The sequence below is a fragment of the Amblyomma americanum genome, chromosome 2, assembly GCF_052857255.1.
Source record: "Amblyomma americanum isolate KBUSLIRL-KWMA chromosome 2, ASM5285725v1, whole genome shotgun sequence".
Lineage (NCBI taxonomy): Eukaryota > Metazoa > Arthropoda > Arachnida > Ixodida > Ixodidae > Amblyomma > Amblyomma americanum.
Window position 1 is genome coordinate 5,727,526 of NC_135498.1, and position 18,505 is coordinate 5,746,030.

An 18,505-nucleotide genomic window follows, 5' to 3' on the forward strand; every position below is an offset into this window, starting at 1 on the left:
TTGGGGAAAACATGGGTGCTGTCTCTCCAAGGTTAGGACTTGATGCGCACTGTAGTATCCTCCCTCGTTGCCTTTCCCAACGAAGAGCGAAGAAAGTTAATGTTTCAATACGGTCTCCGTGCAAGCAGCTGGGCGCACCTGTACTTACGCTACAGAGCCGATGGTGCTCCATCTCCTGTGTGATCTCGACAGCAGTTGGGTCAACACTTGCGCCAATCGCCTTGGGCATCCGCTTCATGCAGTCCTGCCGTGGGGCCGACTGAGAGCATCTGACGGGATAATCAGGACCCGGCCATGCAGCGTGCGCTTTGCGTGCTTGCGGCCCTCGTGCTGCCGACTGCCCGCCTCGCGTCGGCAGTGAACGTGTGCGCGAAACCTCCAGGTAACGTATGCGGTAATGCGACCAGGCTAAACGACCTTGAGCGCGCTTTGAATCAAGTGACGTGGCAGCACGTGCTACGTTGCGCCCTTTGCACCACAGAATGCGCCATCAGCACTAAATTTCGCTTCATACAACGCACAGCCATGCGGATTTCTGTGAGAAGAGAAGCCGCAAGCGCAGATTTCACTTTCGGGAGTCTTTGGCATCCAAATTCAAACAAGTTCAAAGGCACTTTGGTGCCTGCTACAGGGGCATATCAATGTGTTCCTCACTTCAGGAGAAAGCTGTTGAGCGTGCACTGCGTGCTTTAGTAAACGAGCTTCACTCGCTGAGCATGCGTATAGATGTCGACACGCTGATTCGTGGCGCTGCTTTTCCGCCTCTCGACTGTAGCCGTAAACCAATCCTCCGAGTCAGCCTTACTCTACCTGATGGAACAGGCGCTGTCCATCACAGTGTTGTCACTGCCTCTGATACGATGTTAAAAATGTGCGCTGTTTATTTTTTTTTTATGACCTCCCAGTTCTATGCGCGCCTTCGGTTGGGCGTCGTTTTAACACGCATCGATCGCTATTCGATTTGGTTCTTCTTCAATGGTGGCCGTCCAGGACTTGTGAAATTCAGGGTCACTGCGTAAATGGCGGGCTTGTTTTTTTTTTTGCCGTCTTAGTTAGAGGTTACTCCTTCGCTCCAGACTGACCACTGCATATGGTTTATACTATCAAAACTAACCCCAGAGGTGAAAACTCACCTCCAGTAGGTCGGGACGATGTTAGCTGATAGAAATAAAAGATCTTCGTGGTTAACTACAGTTTCCGAGATACCATGGCGGCTGTTTAGGAAAGATAAGAATTGGATTTGTGTATTTCTTCCCGCCTAATTAATACTTTAGTGTTTCTGAGTTTGCCTTGAAACTGCCCCGTTGGCGCCGCACACTTGTTCCCAATAGCACCAGATCATGTTAAAACGTTGCGTCGAAGACATTTATTTTTGTAAAACGTGAAAAGGTACAGTAGTTTAAAAGTTGCTCGTTGCTACGGAAATATATGTATTGCGTCTAATCAGATACCTAATGCTAATCTTTAGATGCCTTGAGGTCTAATTCATGACACTGATAGCAGGGAACCTCGTGTCTGCCCGGTAATGTGCCGCCTGAAACATACGCATTTGCACGCTGCGAGGCAGATTCATCCGCTTTCTTTAATTTTTTTCCCGTTTTCCATGTATAATTAAATGAAGCATATCGAGGCGGGCCTTTAGCTGTGACGTTTTGATTGTGAAGCAGCGCCGAAGTCAGGGACGCTCTTGCGCAGCGGCGTCCTTGATGCTGAAGGTGCTCAAGCCGACAGCCAAAGTTTTGCTGGACTGCGTGGCTGATGTACTCATCCTGCACAGAGTAAACGCCAGTTTCCTCACTAAGGTAAGTCGCTAGGCAGAGAGCAAGCATGGAAAAGGAGGAGAAAACGTTTATTGTTGCACTGTAATAAATTGGGAATGGGAGGTGAGGATGGTTGTTGCGCTGGGTGGCAGCCCCTATTCCGGGAAGCCATTGGCCACCGCTGCTGCCCGTGCTCTCTGGACCAGTGCCCGCTGGGCCTCCAGGTCCGAGCTGGACAGGGCCGCCTCCCAGCCCTCCCTAGTAGGCTGACTTATAACGGCTGCATGTGTATTGTACTGGCCTGCCCACACCATGTGGTATAGGTCCGCATACTGCCCACAGAATTTGCACCTCCCCGTGAATGTAAGGCCCACCTGTCTTAGTATGGCGGGATTTAAGAACGACCTGGTTTGGAGGAAAAGGCTATGGCGACGCCTTCCACAAATGTGCTATCCTCGAGGGCTCGCGAGCTCCATTTGTCGACGCCGTAGTCTCCCGCTCGTAGCTTCCACTGATAACAACGGTTGCAGCGGTGTTAAGTAGTAATGCGTACATACACGAGGATACCCTGGAAAAAACGGATGCTGCAAACGCCTTTCAAATGAAAAGGCCTGCGTTTTTTTTTTGTTTCGCTGCGTATGTGCGAGAGATTAATACATTATAACTCACACTTGCAACCGCTAACGCATGCGAGATGTAACACGACGCGTCTTCAGCAATGTCAGGCTTTTTCACCTTTACCTGGGTAGAAAAGGCCCTCCAATAAACGCATATGGATTACGGTAGTGAAGGAAACCTAACATTACGAAAATGTACAGACCAAATTTGTGTTACTGTATTTTGGTCTAGAGCGTGCCGGCTGCAAACACACCAATGCTTTGTTCACGGTTTTCTTTGATAGGGCAAATAAAGCACAAATAAAGCGCAGCACAAAGAAAACCGCAGCTAGATATGCCAAGAGAGGACTGGGGAGGAGGGAGCGGGTATAAAGGATCTGAAGAGCAACAGGACAGTAGAAGAGACAGTGCGCAGTATCGGCGAATATTTCAGGACTGCTGAGGCAGGACGGGTCAGCAAAATTAATATGCATCCCTGCATGGGCATTTAAGGACAGCTGGATATGAGAAGTGTAATCAACTCACACTCGAAGCTTTTAATTAGGCTCAAGCGGTCCACTGGTACAGCCGATTATTATGTGACGGGGGCCTTTTGATCAAGACCCAGTCCTACCTGCAGTGCAGGTAGCCCCACAACCCCAAAGCAGAAATTTGGGCTAGTTGGTTGTGATTCATTATAAACGTAAGACTAGCGCTTAAGACGTGCACATAGAAAAGAATCAGACAGGACGAGCGTTAATTTAGCGCTCATCATGTGTGATTCTATTCTATGTCCACGTCTTGAGCGCTAGTCTTAAGTTTATAGCGACCAACAACCCCGCTTTTCTGCTTCTTTCATATATGGAAGAAGGAACTGCAGGATGACATATTTTTTTCCGGGATAGGTGGTGACCGTGGTCTGCGAGTATCATGCCGACTGCTATCATGGTCTGAAGGACATTAAAGATGTGAGTAAAAGCCTTTCTGATTTCGGCCGACGGCCGCTGCATGCATTTTGCAGACTTAGCTATTAGGGCGAAAGCCACATTATTATTGTGCAGGAAGGCGCTCACATACTGCTTTTAAATTTTTGCAGTAAATAGCATTAGGCGTTTTGGTTGCGTGCGAATCGATAGCTAGAAGCGCTTGTTTCGCGGAGTTACGAACAAGCTTCCACAATGACAACCCAGCGTTCATGGTATCGGCATTTATCTATCTTACGATGAAGTTGTCTCGTATGTTATTGTCAAGTTAAGTATGTTAAGGACACCATAGCACGAAAAGATAAAATCTGATGATAACCTGAGGATAGGTAGACGGCCAACATCTTGAAAATATCTGAGCGACGAGTTCCTTCATAAATGAAAACAGTTAGTGGTCGACATCAAAAGACGAGTGCATGCCCTTAAACCCCCCCCAAACACACACACACACACACACACACACACACACACACACACACACACACACACACACACACACACACACACACACACACACACACACACACACACACACACACACACACACACACACACACACACACACACACACACACACACACACACACACACACACACACACACACACACACACACACACACACACACACACACACACACACACACACACACACACACACACACACACACACACACACACACACACACACACACACACACACACACACACACACACACACACACACACACACACACACACACACACACACACACACACACACACACACACACACACACACACACACACACACACACACACACACACACACACACACACACACACACACACACACACACACACACACACACACACACACACACACACACACACACACACACACACACACACACACACACACACACACACACACACACACACACACACACACACACACACACACACACACACACACACACACACACACACACACACACACACACACACACACACACACACACACACACACACACACACACACACACACACACACACACACACACACACACACACACACACACACACACACACACACACACACACACACGTGCGCGCGCGCGCGCGCGCCTCGGTGGCTGAGTGGTTATGGCGCTCGGCTGCTGGCCCGAAAGACGCGGGTTCGATCCCGGCTGCGGCGGTTGGATTTCGATGGAGGCGAAATTTTAGAGGCCCATGTACTGTCCATGTAAAGATGTCATGTAAAAGGCCCATGTAAGAGGCCCATGTAAAGATGTCAAACATGGGGTAAACAATAAAGCGCAAATACGTGCCATACCGACGCATTCACCTGACTCGAAGTGATATCCTGGGTGCCTCGGCCTCATAATTTTATAGCATGATTTTTAGCCGAGATACGTGTCATAATAATTGTTATTTATTTTGTTCACACATGTTCCTACAGCGCCCTTCTGGGAATTAGTGTAGACATTCGGTGCAATATAATTGTCAATATAATTCATTAATGTAATCAGTCTTGTAAAATAATGTTGACGCTATGTACCTATGTGAGTGAAATACCTAAAAAAGGACTACAACGTCTTGTTTGTTGAAGTCCATCGTCACTGCAGGGACAGAGGAAAAAAGGTCGGGGCAGTGCTTGTAATAGCGGCTTGAAGATGCTGTGCTGTCTGAGGCACCTTCCTAGCGTTTAAGGAAAGTTTTGTTAATGGTAAAAGCCAAAACTTTATGATTATTTCTGAAACACTGTACATCATACATTAGGGAGGAGCATTGTATTGAGCGTTCCAGAAAGTAATTGAGAGACAGGAAGTTAGTGGCGAACCATGCTCATCTGAGATTAACTTTGCTTGAAGTCATTTAATTTCCCTTTAAAACATACCAGTAGAAATCAAATATTTATAACGACAGAACAAAATAATGCTTGAATTTTTTTGCAGTGCTTATAACTTCCACAAGAACTCAATAAAACGACATTCTAAACTCAATGTCAATTTCTGTGCGGAGAGTGTTTGAGTAACAGCGCCCATACACGCTTTCGCAATTAAAGCAGCTGGAGCAAATCAAGTAATGTTGTCGTGCTAACAATTCATCGCCTCTCAACGGCTTGGCACCTTCTGCAACGCCTACGGCCTTGAGCGCTAATAGATCAATAAATACAGTCAATGCCAGATAGTTGTTTTCAGCCACCTGGATATGGTTTGCGTGTGTTTTTAACATATATAGTTACGACCAGAAAGCTAATGCGCAATCTAATTGAGTGTGTAACAGGGCCACTTTGCCAAAACTGGAAGTTTAGGAAAGAAGACTGCTGATCACCTCTCATATACAAAACTTGCTGACGTTGATTTCGGCGGTGCGTGGCCTTAAGCGCTCATCAGCGACAGTGTTTCTTTTTAAGAGAGGATGCTTTTGCTGGCGTTAACAAAGATTTGAGGTGTGTGGCTTCATTACAGATGCGCGAGAGAAGAGGCATCGCAGGTGAATGTTTGCTGAAGGAGTTTGCGAACCTTTATGTGAGTGTGACTTCATCCTTGCTACCTTACGTAATATTACTTATGAAGCATGATAAGGAATGATAACTCTCTCAGTGTGCATGCTCCTGCAACGCGCGGTGAGGAACGAGTCGCTTAAAAATATAAAATCTATACAATTGTCACCTCGCATCTGGCTCATGGGAATAAACACCTACTGCTGCTTTTTCGTAATGTTGAGAGGCATATGTGAAAATAACTGTGTGGCTCGGGTACTGGAAGAGATAGTCTTCCAGGAGACCATTTAGCACATTGGGCAGCAAAATTGGGCTCGCGTCAATTGATAGAGGCAGGACCGTCCGGGCTAGCTAACGGAGGAGTGGCGAAAAAGCGACGCAGTAACAATGGAGCCGTCGATTATGCACACTGGGTTAAACGACGAAACCGTCGAGCAGCTTTCGCTCAGTAATCAGTTTAACCACGCTAAAACACTGACATTTTTTTGTTTCTTTTTTCAGCCTACGTTCAAATCGACTAACGGCAGTGAAGGAATCGAAGTCATTAAGAAAATGATGGTAAGCTTTCACCCTTCCAAAACGTTCCCTTCAGTTAAAAGAAGAACTCTAGTTTGAGATAGTTGGTTCGTGATTCACAAAGAAAACGGCGCGAAAACGGGGACAAAAGAGAAACAAACATGACAGGACCAGCGCCACAGGACAGGCGCTAGTCCTGTCGTGTTTGTTTCTCTTTTGTCCCCGTTTTTCGCACAGATTTCTTCGTGATTCAGTGAAAAGCTGGCAGGACACCGCCATTGATGTTTACGATTCAGCAAGGAGGAAATTTGGGCGAGCGGGTAAGTATTCATCATTTTTGCTCACAGCGCAACAAGAACGGAACACGAACCAAAAGACTAACACAAACAGCGCTTGTTTGAGTTGGTCTTTCGCCTCGTGTGCCGTTCTTGTTGCGCTGTGAGCAAAAATGTTTACGACTGTCATTGGTTCGTACGTTTTTGCAGTCATCGTTAACAGAAGATATTTTTTAATCCTTTTGTCTGCAAACGAAGAAAGGCGAAGAAAACGACCCCAGTAAAGTATAATATCAAGAAAATTAAGGAAAGAAACTAATTCAGATAAAATTTCTTTGTTCAACGCTTTAAAGTAGCCACACATACTTTTGTGAAAACTCACATCCAGATAACAAGAGACGCATTTAGCAGAACACCTCGTAATTATAAGCGCAAACGTTAGAATAACTAAGCAATATACGTGAAATCGCTCAGAATAAGTAGTGCTTAACTAGGCGTCCTCGGCGGTCAAGTTAAGATGACGCGCAATCATGGAGGGAGGAAAATTCAGGAGAGGCCCTCGCTATCCGAGCTGCACGCCAGAAAGTGTGCCGGAAGTCACGAGCTTTCGCAAGGTCCGCTGGAAGTCTCTGGCCGCCGGCGCAGCCAATGGTAACGTTGGGCGCAGTGGCGTCGTCTGCTCATTGTCTGCTGCGCAAGCGCGCTGCGACGGCGGCCCAGTAAGGGGGCTCAAAGGGGGATGCCGGCTTCAAAAAATGCAACGTTACCACCTCCCCTGAGTTCTTTCCTTCCTCCATGCGCGTAATAGAGCGTGGTCAAACCGGAAGCGGAGACTGTCATTGGCTGTCGCCAGCGCCATCGGCCAGCTGGGAGTGACGTGATCGTGACGTCAGTTGAACCGACCACTTCTAGTCGCCGCGGAATGCGGGGAGCAAGTGGGACTCCCAAGCATGTGTATGACTCACCGAGAAAGAATTGTTTTCTTTAGGAAAGAAAATGGCGCAGTAACTGTTTCACATATATCACATATATCGGTGGACACCCGAACTTCGCCGTAAGGGAAGGGATAAAGTAGGGACTGAGAGAAGGAATGAAGCAAGAGGTGGCGTAGTGGAGGGCTCCGGAATAATTTCGACCACCTGGGGATCTTTAACGTGCACCGACATCGCACAGCACACGGGCGCGTTTTGCATTTCGCCAAATGCTAACAATCAGCGGAGTACGCAATAAATGAAAGCACAAGGCTTCGCTGCTGAAAGCGCCAAAGCCTAGCCGTTGTTCCGATCCGATGTCCCATGTCTTAACGGCTATATATGACTAGCGTGTAGCACGTGTTATAGCGGTTCACAAGAAAGGCGACTGCCTGCTAATAGAAAACTTTCGCCACATTTCTTTAAACTCTACCTGGTCTAAAATACATGAACATGCCATCGTACACTTTCACACCTATTTTCATGAAAGTAATAACTTGTATTCTTTTCACTGCGTATTTCGTAAGGGACTGTCAACGCGCGCTAAACACGTAAGAACAACCCACGATATCGCCCTGTCTACTCTTCCGGTCCCGCAGATATCATCTTCCTTGATTTCGGCAAACCGTTTGATCGCGTCACTGACAGCAAACTTCTGGTTAACTTTACAGTTTCGGTGTTGCAACGTTCATAATAAATTTGACAACCGTATATCTCAAATCGCACCCAGTTCGTAGACATAAAGGGGCTCTCTTCTAGCACAATGCCAGTCCCATCAAAAGTTTCGGAAGGAAGTGTCCTTGGGCATTAATAATAATAATATAACCGCTCTAGTTCATTCTAATGTAAATATCCGATTGTTTGTGGACGACGTGCATGTAAAAATGGCTAATGGTATTTAATCAATATACTGACGAAAATTAATAAATGGCGCGCTGAGTCGCCTATTTAAATCAAAATTTTATTCCCTGATCAGGGATGCTGATGGCTGTGCACAAAAATCCTCTGAATGGGCTTGACTTGGTCCGCAGCCCTTTTGTGCTTGGCAGCATGCTATACAGCAAGAGTCCGAACTTTTGTCTTGCTTAGATTTATAGAACTGACAATTAAAAATATACACATGAATGAATGTTCTCAGAAGCCAAGCTAAAAAGTCGAATTGAGTGGTGTTACAATTGAATGCATGTACAAAAATGGCATTAAACTCCGAAAAGTCAGTGCTACGCGTTAGAAATAAAAACAAATACGCAGTTAATTTCTTAGAATATTAGTGGTACATCCATGAAGGAATTTACTCAGTATATAAGTACCTGGGAGTAACAATCACGAAAACACCCTCCTTGTCTACACATATCAAGAACACTTGCGTATCTGCCACAAGGAATATTAGCTTTTTACAACAAAATTAGAACGGGCTTCCGCAGAAATTAAACTTGTAGCTTATAAAACATTTCTTTCACTATAAGTAAGCCTCCATGGTATGAGATACGTTGTGCATAAAATACAAGCAGAAAATCAAACTGTTCAAAGATTCGCTGTTCGTTCTATACTTAATAGGTATAGGGCTACTGATTCTGTTTCCACCATCATAAGAAAAAACATCCCAACAATGGAATTGAGAAGGAAAATTGCATGGTTATAATTCTTCTTCGCTATTTATACAACGTTATATTTTAGTGTTTATTGTTTCCACATATAATAGTCGAGAGGACTGATATGCCTTAGAAGTTTTTTCTCCAGAAAATTTTGAGCATTCTCTCATCACTGTATTTCAACCTTGATGCTCTCTTCAATTTTCCTTTGCGCAGTGTTCTTTTTTTTCCCCCCGCCAAGTGCAGTTTTCCATTCCGTGTATTAGCATTGTTTATCATTCTGTCGCTGAAACTGGATCTTGTGTTGAGTTATTTTGTGCTCTCTTTGTCTTGTCCAATTATTTATTTATTTTTCTGTTTTGGAAAGTTTTCGAACCATATCATGCCATTCTTTGTCCGACTAGCTTTGGACTCAAGCGCACGTTTCAGGTATGCTTCCACCAGCACATGTTCATAGGTGTTGTAATGCATTTTGAATTTGCCCACCGTCATCGGTCTCACGAGACCGTAGTATTGCCGCGAATATTTGCAGAGTTTGTTCGTTCTTCAAATCTGCCTCCACACAACTCTATCGCTTTGTTTGCGACGCAAGACGCGATTAGATTTGTCTCGATTGATCGCAACTAGGCAGAGCTGATTCTACGTTGTTCCGGAATGTTCTAGTAACTTTGCGCTCTTTATCTCAAAAGTTCGCTATCAGCTTTAAACTGAGCACGGCCGACAGCGGCGGGCATTCTGTTCGACGACCGCTGAGCACGCTTGTCGCTCCGCCGCCGCCTAGTGATTCAGTCCATTGTGGGCGCAAGTCAGCCCGATAAACAGTTTTCTTTTAGACCGTTTGTCCGTTTCCATCGCTTCTTCGACTGCCGTCACCACTACGTGACAGTATATTCTAAATAAAGTAAACCCGCAGTAAAAAAATGTCAGCCGCCAATTGCAAAATCTAAACGTTCTTCAAAGGCAGAGCAATAGCCGGCGAGAAAGAGGCTCCAAATTGCTAAAGTGCACAGGAAAGAAGCTGTATTTTAACAAGTCAGTACGAGGACCGAAAGCCGAAATGCTTAGTTTGTGGTAGCTTCTTATTTGCGATGTTTTAGAAAATTTTAGGTAGCTCCCAAGCGACTCGAATCGCGCAGAGTTAACGTGTACAATGACGTTAAACATTCAGTGCGACGACATGAGAAATGTGGAGTGAGCCCCAGCGTAAAATTTGTCTTCCAGGTGAAATATGAAACGGACGACCTTTTTTTTTTTAGCCGATTCCAATTCGTTTAGGTCCACAGGCTTATGGGGATTCCAAACGGCGCACTCGTATTCTAGGATAGGGCACATAAGAGGTTTGTACGCAAGTAACTTGATAGCTAGTGGAGCAACACGCGAAGTGCAGCACAAGTGTCTGAGCCTTTGGAGAGCCATTTTTTTTTTCTTGATCAGATCGATGTGTTAGCCGCCGCGGTGGCTGAGTGGTTATGGCGCTCGGCTGCTGGCCCGAAAGACGCGGGTTCGATCCCGGCCGCGGCGGTCGAATTTCTATGGTGGCGAAATTCTAGAGGCCTGTGTGCTGTACGATGTCAGTGCACGTTGAAGAACACAGGTGGTCGAAATTTCCGGAGCCCTTCACTACGGCGTCCCTCATAGCCTGAGTCGCTTTGGGATGTTAAACCCCAATAAACCAAACCGAACCAGATCGATGTGTTTAGACATTACACAAAGGCAGCACTTAGTAGGATGCAGAGATGAACTCGGCACACGTATTTCAGTTTCGTTAACGCAGGCCCATAGGGCCATCGTATGCCGAGCATGCCTTTGACAAGGCCAAAGTATGGTCCCAAAACTGGCGCCCAAAAATACGGAAATGCTGAGGCTTGCAATTTACACGAATTTTTACCCCAAAGGTTGTTAGTAATTTTTAAAAATAGGTTTACGAGTGACAAGAGTGTTTTCTTCGGTACAGTATTACCACCAGGGACACATATCTGAAAAGAGTTACGACGTGCTAACTAGCAAGCTGCTTAACAAAAATCTAATTGTTCACTTTCAGTTATTATAGTTAGGCATCTCGTTTATCGAGAAATTCGTAGCTCACTATTCATAAGACTCATATCAGTGTTTACATTTTTTAGGCTGCAGTTTCCGTCGGGGCTGCAGCGCACAAAATTTCGAGCCAAGCACGTGTCGTCACGTGCTCTTATTCGCAGCGTCCAGGCAGCAGCGGTCGAGCTATAGAAGAGAGCAGCTCGCACGCGCGCTTGTAGGCGTCGTTAAGTGCGCTCTCCGGCCGCGCAGTTTCACTTTATATATTCGCATACAATTTAAGAACGGAGCGGCATATAGCACTCAAAGGCAGTTCTCCAACCAATGGCGTCGACCTATTGTCATGACGTCGCGGTTAACCCCATTTCACGGAAGCATTTGCCAGCCATCGGCGATTTCGCGCTTAACGATTAAGCGCGACGTCATAAGAACCGGTCAACGCCATTTGCGGGAAGGCCTCTTTTGAAGGGAATTGGCACTTGAGTTGTATCAGACTATAGACCGTTTACAGAGAGCAGTTTGCTCTCTCCACGGCAGGCGGCGCCACTAGGGCGGCCGCCACTTCTGGTCTTCGGAGCCGTCGTTAGCAGCATCGGCGCGCAGTGCAGAACGCTTCTGCGCTTCTTGTATATGAACGTCAAGCGACTCAAGCAATCTAGCTGTGATACGGATGTCTGGCATATTGATGAATTAATATCTAGAGCTGATGTCCCTATGGTCTAGTGTCGAAAAAATAGTCGCACTTGTTACATATGGTAAACTTCGCGACACAACTGCCGCCGTCTTTCGAAGAGCTGTCTTGCGACTTCATGACGCTTTCAGGGAGAACAGAACGTTGATGTTAAACATCTCACAAATTCAATGCGCCAGTTTATTTCAGAGCCAGCAGTAGCTGCGGGAACGCCAGATCGAGCGTACATGCCTGCAACCGTTCTCATTTTCGACAGACAATGATCCAATGCATTGAACACGTTACAATATTATTTGCCGATGCAGCTTAATACGCATTTAATGGCCGCTTTTTATCTTCTCCCTTTTTTATATGTTTTATTTTACCTTTTCCGCACCGCTCTCCTTCCACCTTTATCTCCCAAATTGCCTTCCCCGCGCAGCGTAGCATGCCAGAGATTTTCAAGCACTAACTAAATTATATTTTTCCATTAAGTATTTTTTTCTGTATATAATCGGTGCTATTTTAGACCTTTGCAATAAGTGCTTTCTTGGCGTCGGCACAGTGCTCACTAAACTGTCGTGCGTACTTGGCGCTTGCATGGTGGAAGCGGCAACGGAGCTTTTCAAACGTCCTCAGAGAGGCGCTTCGACATGCAATTCTCTCGCCCAGTGCAAAGCTCTACAGAAGTACTCTAATGCACTGGAGAGAGGTGAAATTTATGAAGACATGTATATTTCCGCTTACTCCGGCAGGCTACATCTGCAGGTAATGAACTCCGGAGCAGTTTTCAGTTTTACGTAATTAACAACAGCGCACAGTCGAACGTCGCCGAGCTTCTGAACGGGCCCTTGAAAAACATGCATATTCTTCTTTTGGAAGCCGGAATATTAACGGAGGATAAATACCTGGGCGATCGGCCGGCGATCACGCGCACGTTCGGTTGTAAGTCGTGTGCACAGTGCGGAGCAGTGAACGTTATTAATAGCTGTGAATCCATTATCCTTCACTCGGAAAAAACATCGGGCTCTAAAAAGCAAGCTTTCAGGCATTGTCCCGCTTTTAATCTGCAGTTCGACAGCAAGTTATGCGGTCCACAAATTGCGTTATACGGTGAATTGACTGAATAAATATGAACGCGCTGGTAGCTAATCGTGGTTTGTTGACACATTCGAACGGATGCGGGCGGTCTGAAGGAGACGAGTAAATGAGCTGGTTGAACCAAACGTTTTGCAGTACCAATACGTTCTATGAGCACTCACACTAGGTTTTCGTGCCGTCGACAGCTCGTTATTTACAGCGAGAGCCGGAGAAGCGTCTTGCAGCCGAGCACCATCGCGCCGGCAGCCGTCGGAACGAGAAGGCCCGAAGGCTGGCGATGGCGAAATGGTCACGTGACCAAATATGGCGGCGCCCATGCTCCCGCGCTGTAAAGCGTCTTATCAGGCCTCAAATTGGTCTACGCGGCAGCGCTGACGAGAACCGCAGCCTAAAAAATGTGACCTCTGATATGGATAACACTAATGGTGAGTCACAAATGTCTAGGTAAAAAAAAGATTATTTGATTTTTGTTAATCAGCGTGCAATTAACCAACATCGACCTTATGATAACAAAAAGAATCATTTTGAAGGAATTACTATCTTCGAGGAAACACCCTGTGTGTATATGAATGTCTGCCAACTGCTCCCTCCCCCCACACATAAGCACGAACCTGTACGCTCTAGAAGAAATATACACAGACAGACAGACGGACAAACGGGCGGGCGGGCGGGCGGGCAGGCAGGCAGGCAGGCAGGCAGGCAGGCAGGCAGGCAGGCAGGCAGGCAGGCAGGCAGCCGTCGTGGCCGGAATGAGATCAGAAGCCTAACGTGGAAGCCACTCAGCCACCGTGGTGTGTTCGCTTCTATGAAGCAGTGCGGAGCCGTATGTACGCGTTTTCATCTTCTGCATTTGGAGGACGTAATTTTGGATAAAATGTGAAGAATGTAGATAGATAAGGAGAGGGGAAACGCAGGGATGTTAACCAGAAAGGCTTCTGGTTGGCTTCCCTGCACTGGGAAGGGAATGAGGGAATTAAAGAGGGAAGACAGAGGTAACCCTCTGCTGAACCTGCTCCCTTCCCCACCCCTCGTGGTGCGCAGAGAAAACAAAAAACAGGACGAATGGTCCATACGACGCTGCGCGCATCCACAGGTCCCTTAGTGGCCAACAGCTCCCCGGCGAAGTTGGATTCTCCTAGCCACAAGGAGGGGGCGAGTGCTCATAGCGCATGCCAGCCCTTTACAGCGGAATGGATCATTCTCTAGAATACATTCATAGATCCCTGGGAGCCCTCATACCACTCACGGCGCAGTGGTGCAGCGGGTATGCGACGTGCAACTGCCCTGCAATGGCAAGTGATCCCAGGGGTGGGGCTTGTGAGAGACAGGTTGTTGTTCCCGAGCAACCTCTCGCGACCAATATTTAATTAAACTGCCAACTGCTACGGTGGGCAGCATATACACATAGCGGCGGTGGGTGTGATGTATATATAACTGACAGGTTGCACACAACCCGGTGGGGCAGGCAGGCAGAGGCAGGCAGAGGCAGGCAGAGGCAGGCAGAGTCAGGCAGAGGCAGGCAGGCAGAGGCAGGCAGGCAGAGGCAGGCCGAGGCAGGCTGAGGCAGAGGCAGAGGCAGAGGCAGGCAGGCAGGCAGCAACTGATTCTCAAGCAAAGAAGAATGCTAACACTCTCCAGGAAAACGTCCCAAGCCTGCTTTGTGGCAGGCTGCCCGCCGGGTTGTGGGCAATCTGCCCTAAAGTAGGCTTCAGACAGATAGAAACGTAACGCCAAATGCGGGGAATGCCTTTTATAAGTGCGATCGCACTAAATACACTCGTATACTGGCATTTTCGCACACATAAAAGAGTTCAGGGGTCGTAATGAATTCCGTAGGCCTGCACTACGGCGTGATTTATAGCAGAGTTGTAGCTTTTGCATACAGTATTCCGAAAGACTTCTTTCATTATGTATCTGGTACAATGAGCACAGGGTAACTCGTGCCTATTCGCAGGCTTGCCTCCATGGCTCCGCCGAGCTGGAATTTGAAGACGATGACGTCACGAATGCCGTCATGCACTGGATATACGAAGTCCTGAGGACGGACGCTTGACCGACGCCCGCAGAGTGCCATCGAATCGACTTTCATCTTCAAGCGCAACGCGCTTGTGCCAGAAAGTATTCACAGGAAAACTGTAAAACAAATGGGTGTGATTAACGTTTAATGCGACCGAAATGCGTTACCGTTAATTCTTGGCCACCCTTCGGTTCCTTAATTACACTCCATTTCACGCCAGAATGACGACACGGACGCAAATGAAAGGTTTTTACCTACACAGATGCAGCCAAGCACCGCACCAAGAAAACTACGTCCAAGCTAGGTTAGGAACGAATCCCGTCAGCGAGAGCGGCATGCGGTGGCCGCCGCATGCCGGCGCCACTGTGCCACATCAAGCAATATATGACGTGGGTTTCTCGGCACAACGCCGACGCCACGTTTTCCGCTGAACAGGAACCTTACAGCTACCGCTTTAATAAAAGACGTCTGTTGTGCTCGAAACATATCAATATTTTGTTGGTATGGTTCGCTAGAACAACGAAAATTGTGCCAAAGACTCATTCAAAAACAGACGAGGAAGGAACGGGCACTACTCTACACGCCTCTTTTGCGGTGTCATGTTCGGCCCACTTTAGTCATTCGGGTATATATGTCTGACCTACTGGCACTTCAATCTTCTTAAGCTCCTCTAGAGTTTTGGCTTTTACGCACACGGTGCATGCTCACGCTAAAAGATGCAAAACATGACGGACGCGTTCGTGTAGAATAGGTTATAGCCTCCGGAACGTTTCATGCCTTAGGAAAACGGCATTAAAGAGACTCAGAAAAGCGGCGCTACCAGCCTGCACTGCTTATGCATTTTGTAAGCAGCATCCGGGAAGCGCTCCCACATTGCCTCGATGCCGCACCTTAAATCTATAATTTGCTACTCTTATATCGTGTGAAATGAAATTGAAACAAATTTTATTAGTACCGCTGTTATTATTTCGGAGCACAAATGCTACCAGTTCTATCTAACAGCGTACTTATGCTGCTTACCACGTTAATAACAATACAGTCTAAAAATATTCACATGTAACCCCACGCTTACGCATGCTTTAGACTTCATGCGCATCGTGGTGAGGCGCGGGTCATGTTTTGAGCACCACGTGACGGAGAATGTGCCTGATATTTCTCTATTGAAGTATGACCTGCGCCCCGTCTCGTCTAGCGGGTGTCATACAAGATAAGCGAGAGGAACAAGGCACCACTTTTTTTGAGAGAGAGAGAAGAAAGGAAGAAAGACGTGCCGTAGTGTAGGGCTCCGGAATAATTTCGACCACGTTAAAGATCCCCAGGTGGTCGAAATTGTTCCGGAGTCCTCCACTATGGTTCCTCTTTCTTCCTTTCTTTCACTCCCTCTTTTATTCCTTCCCTTACGGCGCGCTTCAGGTGTCCGTCGAATTGTGAGACAGATATTGCGCCATTTCTTTTCAACAAAAACCAATTATTTTTATTGTTCACAATACGCTTCTTTAGATTGTTGCGAGCACGTGCGCTTCGCTTTTCTTCATCACGCACCTGCATATGCGAATATAAAAGTATGCTGTCGGCAGTGCAGTCGTCAACCTCACAGTTTGTGTTGGTGCATGTGGCCTGCAGGCTTCCTCTTTTTGTTGCTGTTAGTTCCCCTCTCCTGGCTTGTGGGCAGAGAGCTGTCATTTCCAGTGGGAACATACCAAACAGTTCTGGACGAAAGCAATTTTGGAGAGGAAAAAGATTATGGACGCAATTTTTCGCATATTGTGTTGGGGTAAAACAATTCAAGAGACGTTTATTTGTCTTTCCGTTACAAAGGACGGATGGTTAACAAAAGGCGCTCTTGCTTCCTTCGTGTCCAGCACCTGAGTCTCTTGTCTTGTTCACGCGCCGCTCGAGCGCGCGTCCTCCTCACTCTCTTCTCATGCGGGCGACACTGACTGCGCTGACTCGCGGCTCGGGTTGAAGCCCCTCAATGCTTCATTGAGGGGCTTTAGCTCGGGTTGCGTTAACTCGCCATCTGGCGCAGGATCTCCATCGGAAGAGCCGGCGTTCACCATTGTGAGATTCCACTATAACAATCAATATATCGGGAGATCTCCCGTCGGCAGACTTGAATTTTTTTGCCATCAGCGTTTTTGCTATCGGCAAAAGTGTTCCCCATTGTTTTTTATGGTAATATTAATTGCTCCACGCGAGCGATGGAAGAGATTTAAAATGATGATTTTGCTACACATCGGAACAACGAACCACTATCTTCAATATTTCAGTAACAGTACCTCACAATTTTCCAATATTCAAGAATTTTGTCCAAGAATGTTGGACATGGCCTTGAAGAAGATTCGGATTGCGACTGCCTTGCGCGACCTTTGTATAACAGCTTTGACGGCATGTAACGGTGACTCTTGCTGTGGCAACTTCGCAATAGTGTTTAACGTCATTTGCTCGAACCCGTACCTGAAGTACAGTAAGCGCCTTCTGCAAGCATGGCGGTCCGTCTTACAGAAGTTAGCGTTGCTTCGGCACAAAGGTGGCGAATGACAATCTTTAAGCGCAGGACAAACTTTAAAACCAAAATTTTGCTACGCATTCGAAAGTTAGGCCATTCGCATCAATATATTCATAACAATATGCTACGATATTCCACAGTTGCTTCACAATTAAAAGTGATGTGCAAGAAAGCTGGACTTGTAACCGCCTCACTCACTAGTGACATCTTAGGGAGGCAGGGTTAAGCGGCCAGCTATTGCTATAATTCGCAGTGGCACTTGTAACCGCTTCTATAATCTTCAGTAAAAGCATCATCAGCGCATTTTAATACCGCCACATGCCAAAAGAACGTTGAAAGTATGTTTTAAAAGCGACCGCAGTTTGAACCTGTAACAGTTTAGTTCTTATGCTAATTTCTGTCCGCCGTGATTGGCCGCACAAATAATAAAGCGCAAGTGACTATTTTTTAGACTCTTCATCTCAGGCTTTCTGCGGACATCAGCGAGGCCACGTCAAACGTTTCACTTGCAAGGCGAATCTGCTCAAACTACCGACGGTAGCACTAAGTTTTAAGCGAGTTTGCATTAATTTCTCTTGAATAGGGCGCAGTGAGCAAAATAGTACGCATACATGAAGCAGATTTTAAGAAACCAGTGAAGATACTACCGAACTGAGCATCATTTCTTTGTGTCTTGTTCCGTTATCGCCGTCTTAGTTCAAGGAGGAGGTCGGCTCCGATCGTACTGACTGACGGTAAGGGTTCGTTATACTCCCACCTAGATTTTGTAAGCTTCGCTTGTTGATGGCCCAAAGGCAGGTAGAGCAGTGCCTTGATGGAGTTGAGCGAGAGGGCGAGGAGAAGGGCAGAGGCGAGGGTGTAATACGTTTGACGCAGCTCTTGTATTGCGAAAACAGCGGTGGATGAAGAGAAATGGTGTGGACAGCGTATGAGCCAGCGCTCTGTGCACCAGTGAGTGTGCACACGGGCCTCTACGTCGTGCTGACGTCATCCTT

General features: G+C 46.8%; 1 protein-coding gene across 1 annotated transcript; it reads left to right on the forward strand.

The window, feature by feature from the left end:
• Positions 1–251: 251 nt before the first annotated feature.
• LOC144118326 (uncharacterized) lies at positions 252–15,353 on the forward strand. The gene is made up of 6 exons (XM_077651283.1): positions 252–382; positions 1,696–1,802; positions 3,262–3,324; positions 5,791–5,850; positions 6,327–6,383; positions 14,939–15,353. The coding sequence occupies exons 1-6, from the start codon at positions 295–297 to the stop codon at positions 15,035–15,037; spliced, it is 474 nt and encodes a 157-aa protein (XP_077507409.1). The 5' UTR covers positions 252–294; the 3' UTR covers positions 15,038–15,353.
• The last annotated feature ends 3,152 nt before the right edge of the window (positions 15,354–18,505 follow it).

Coding starts and splice junctions, on each gene's coding strand:
- LOC144118326 (XM_077651283.1), top strand. CDS start 295: ATGCAGCGTGCGCTTTGCGTGCTTGCGGCCCTCGTGCTGCCGACTGCC. Junction 383..1,695: donor CGTGTGCGCGAAACCTCCAG/GTAACGTATGCG, acceptor GCTCTTGCGCAG/CGGCGTCCTTGATGCTGAAG. Junction 6,384..14,938: donor AAGTCATTAAGAAAATGATG/GTAAGCTTTCAC, acceptor GCCTATTCGCAG/GCTTGCCTCCATGGCTCCGC.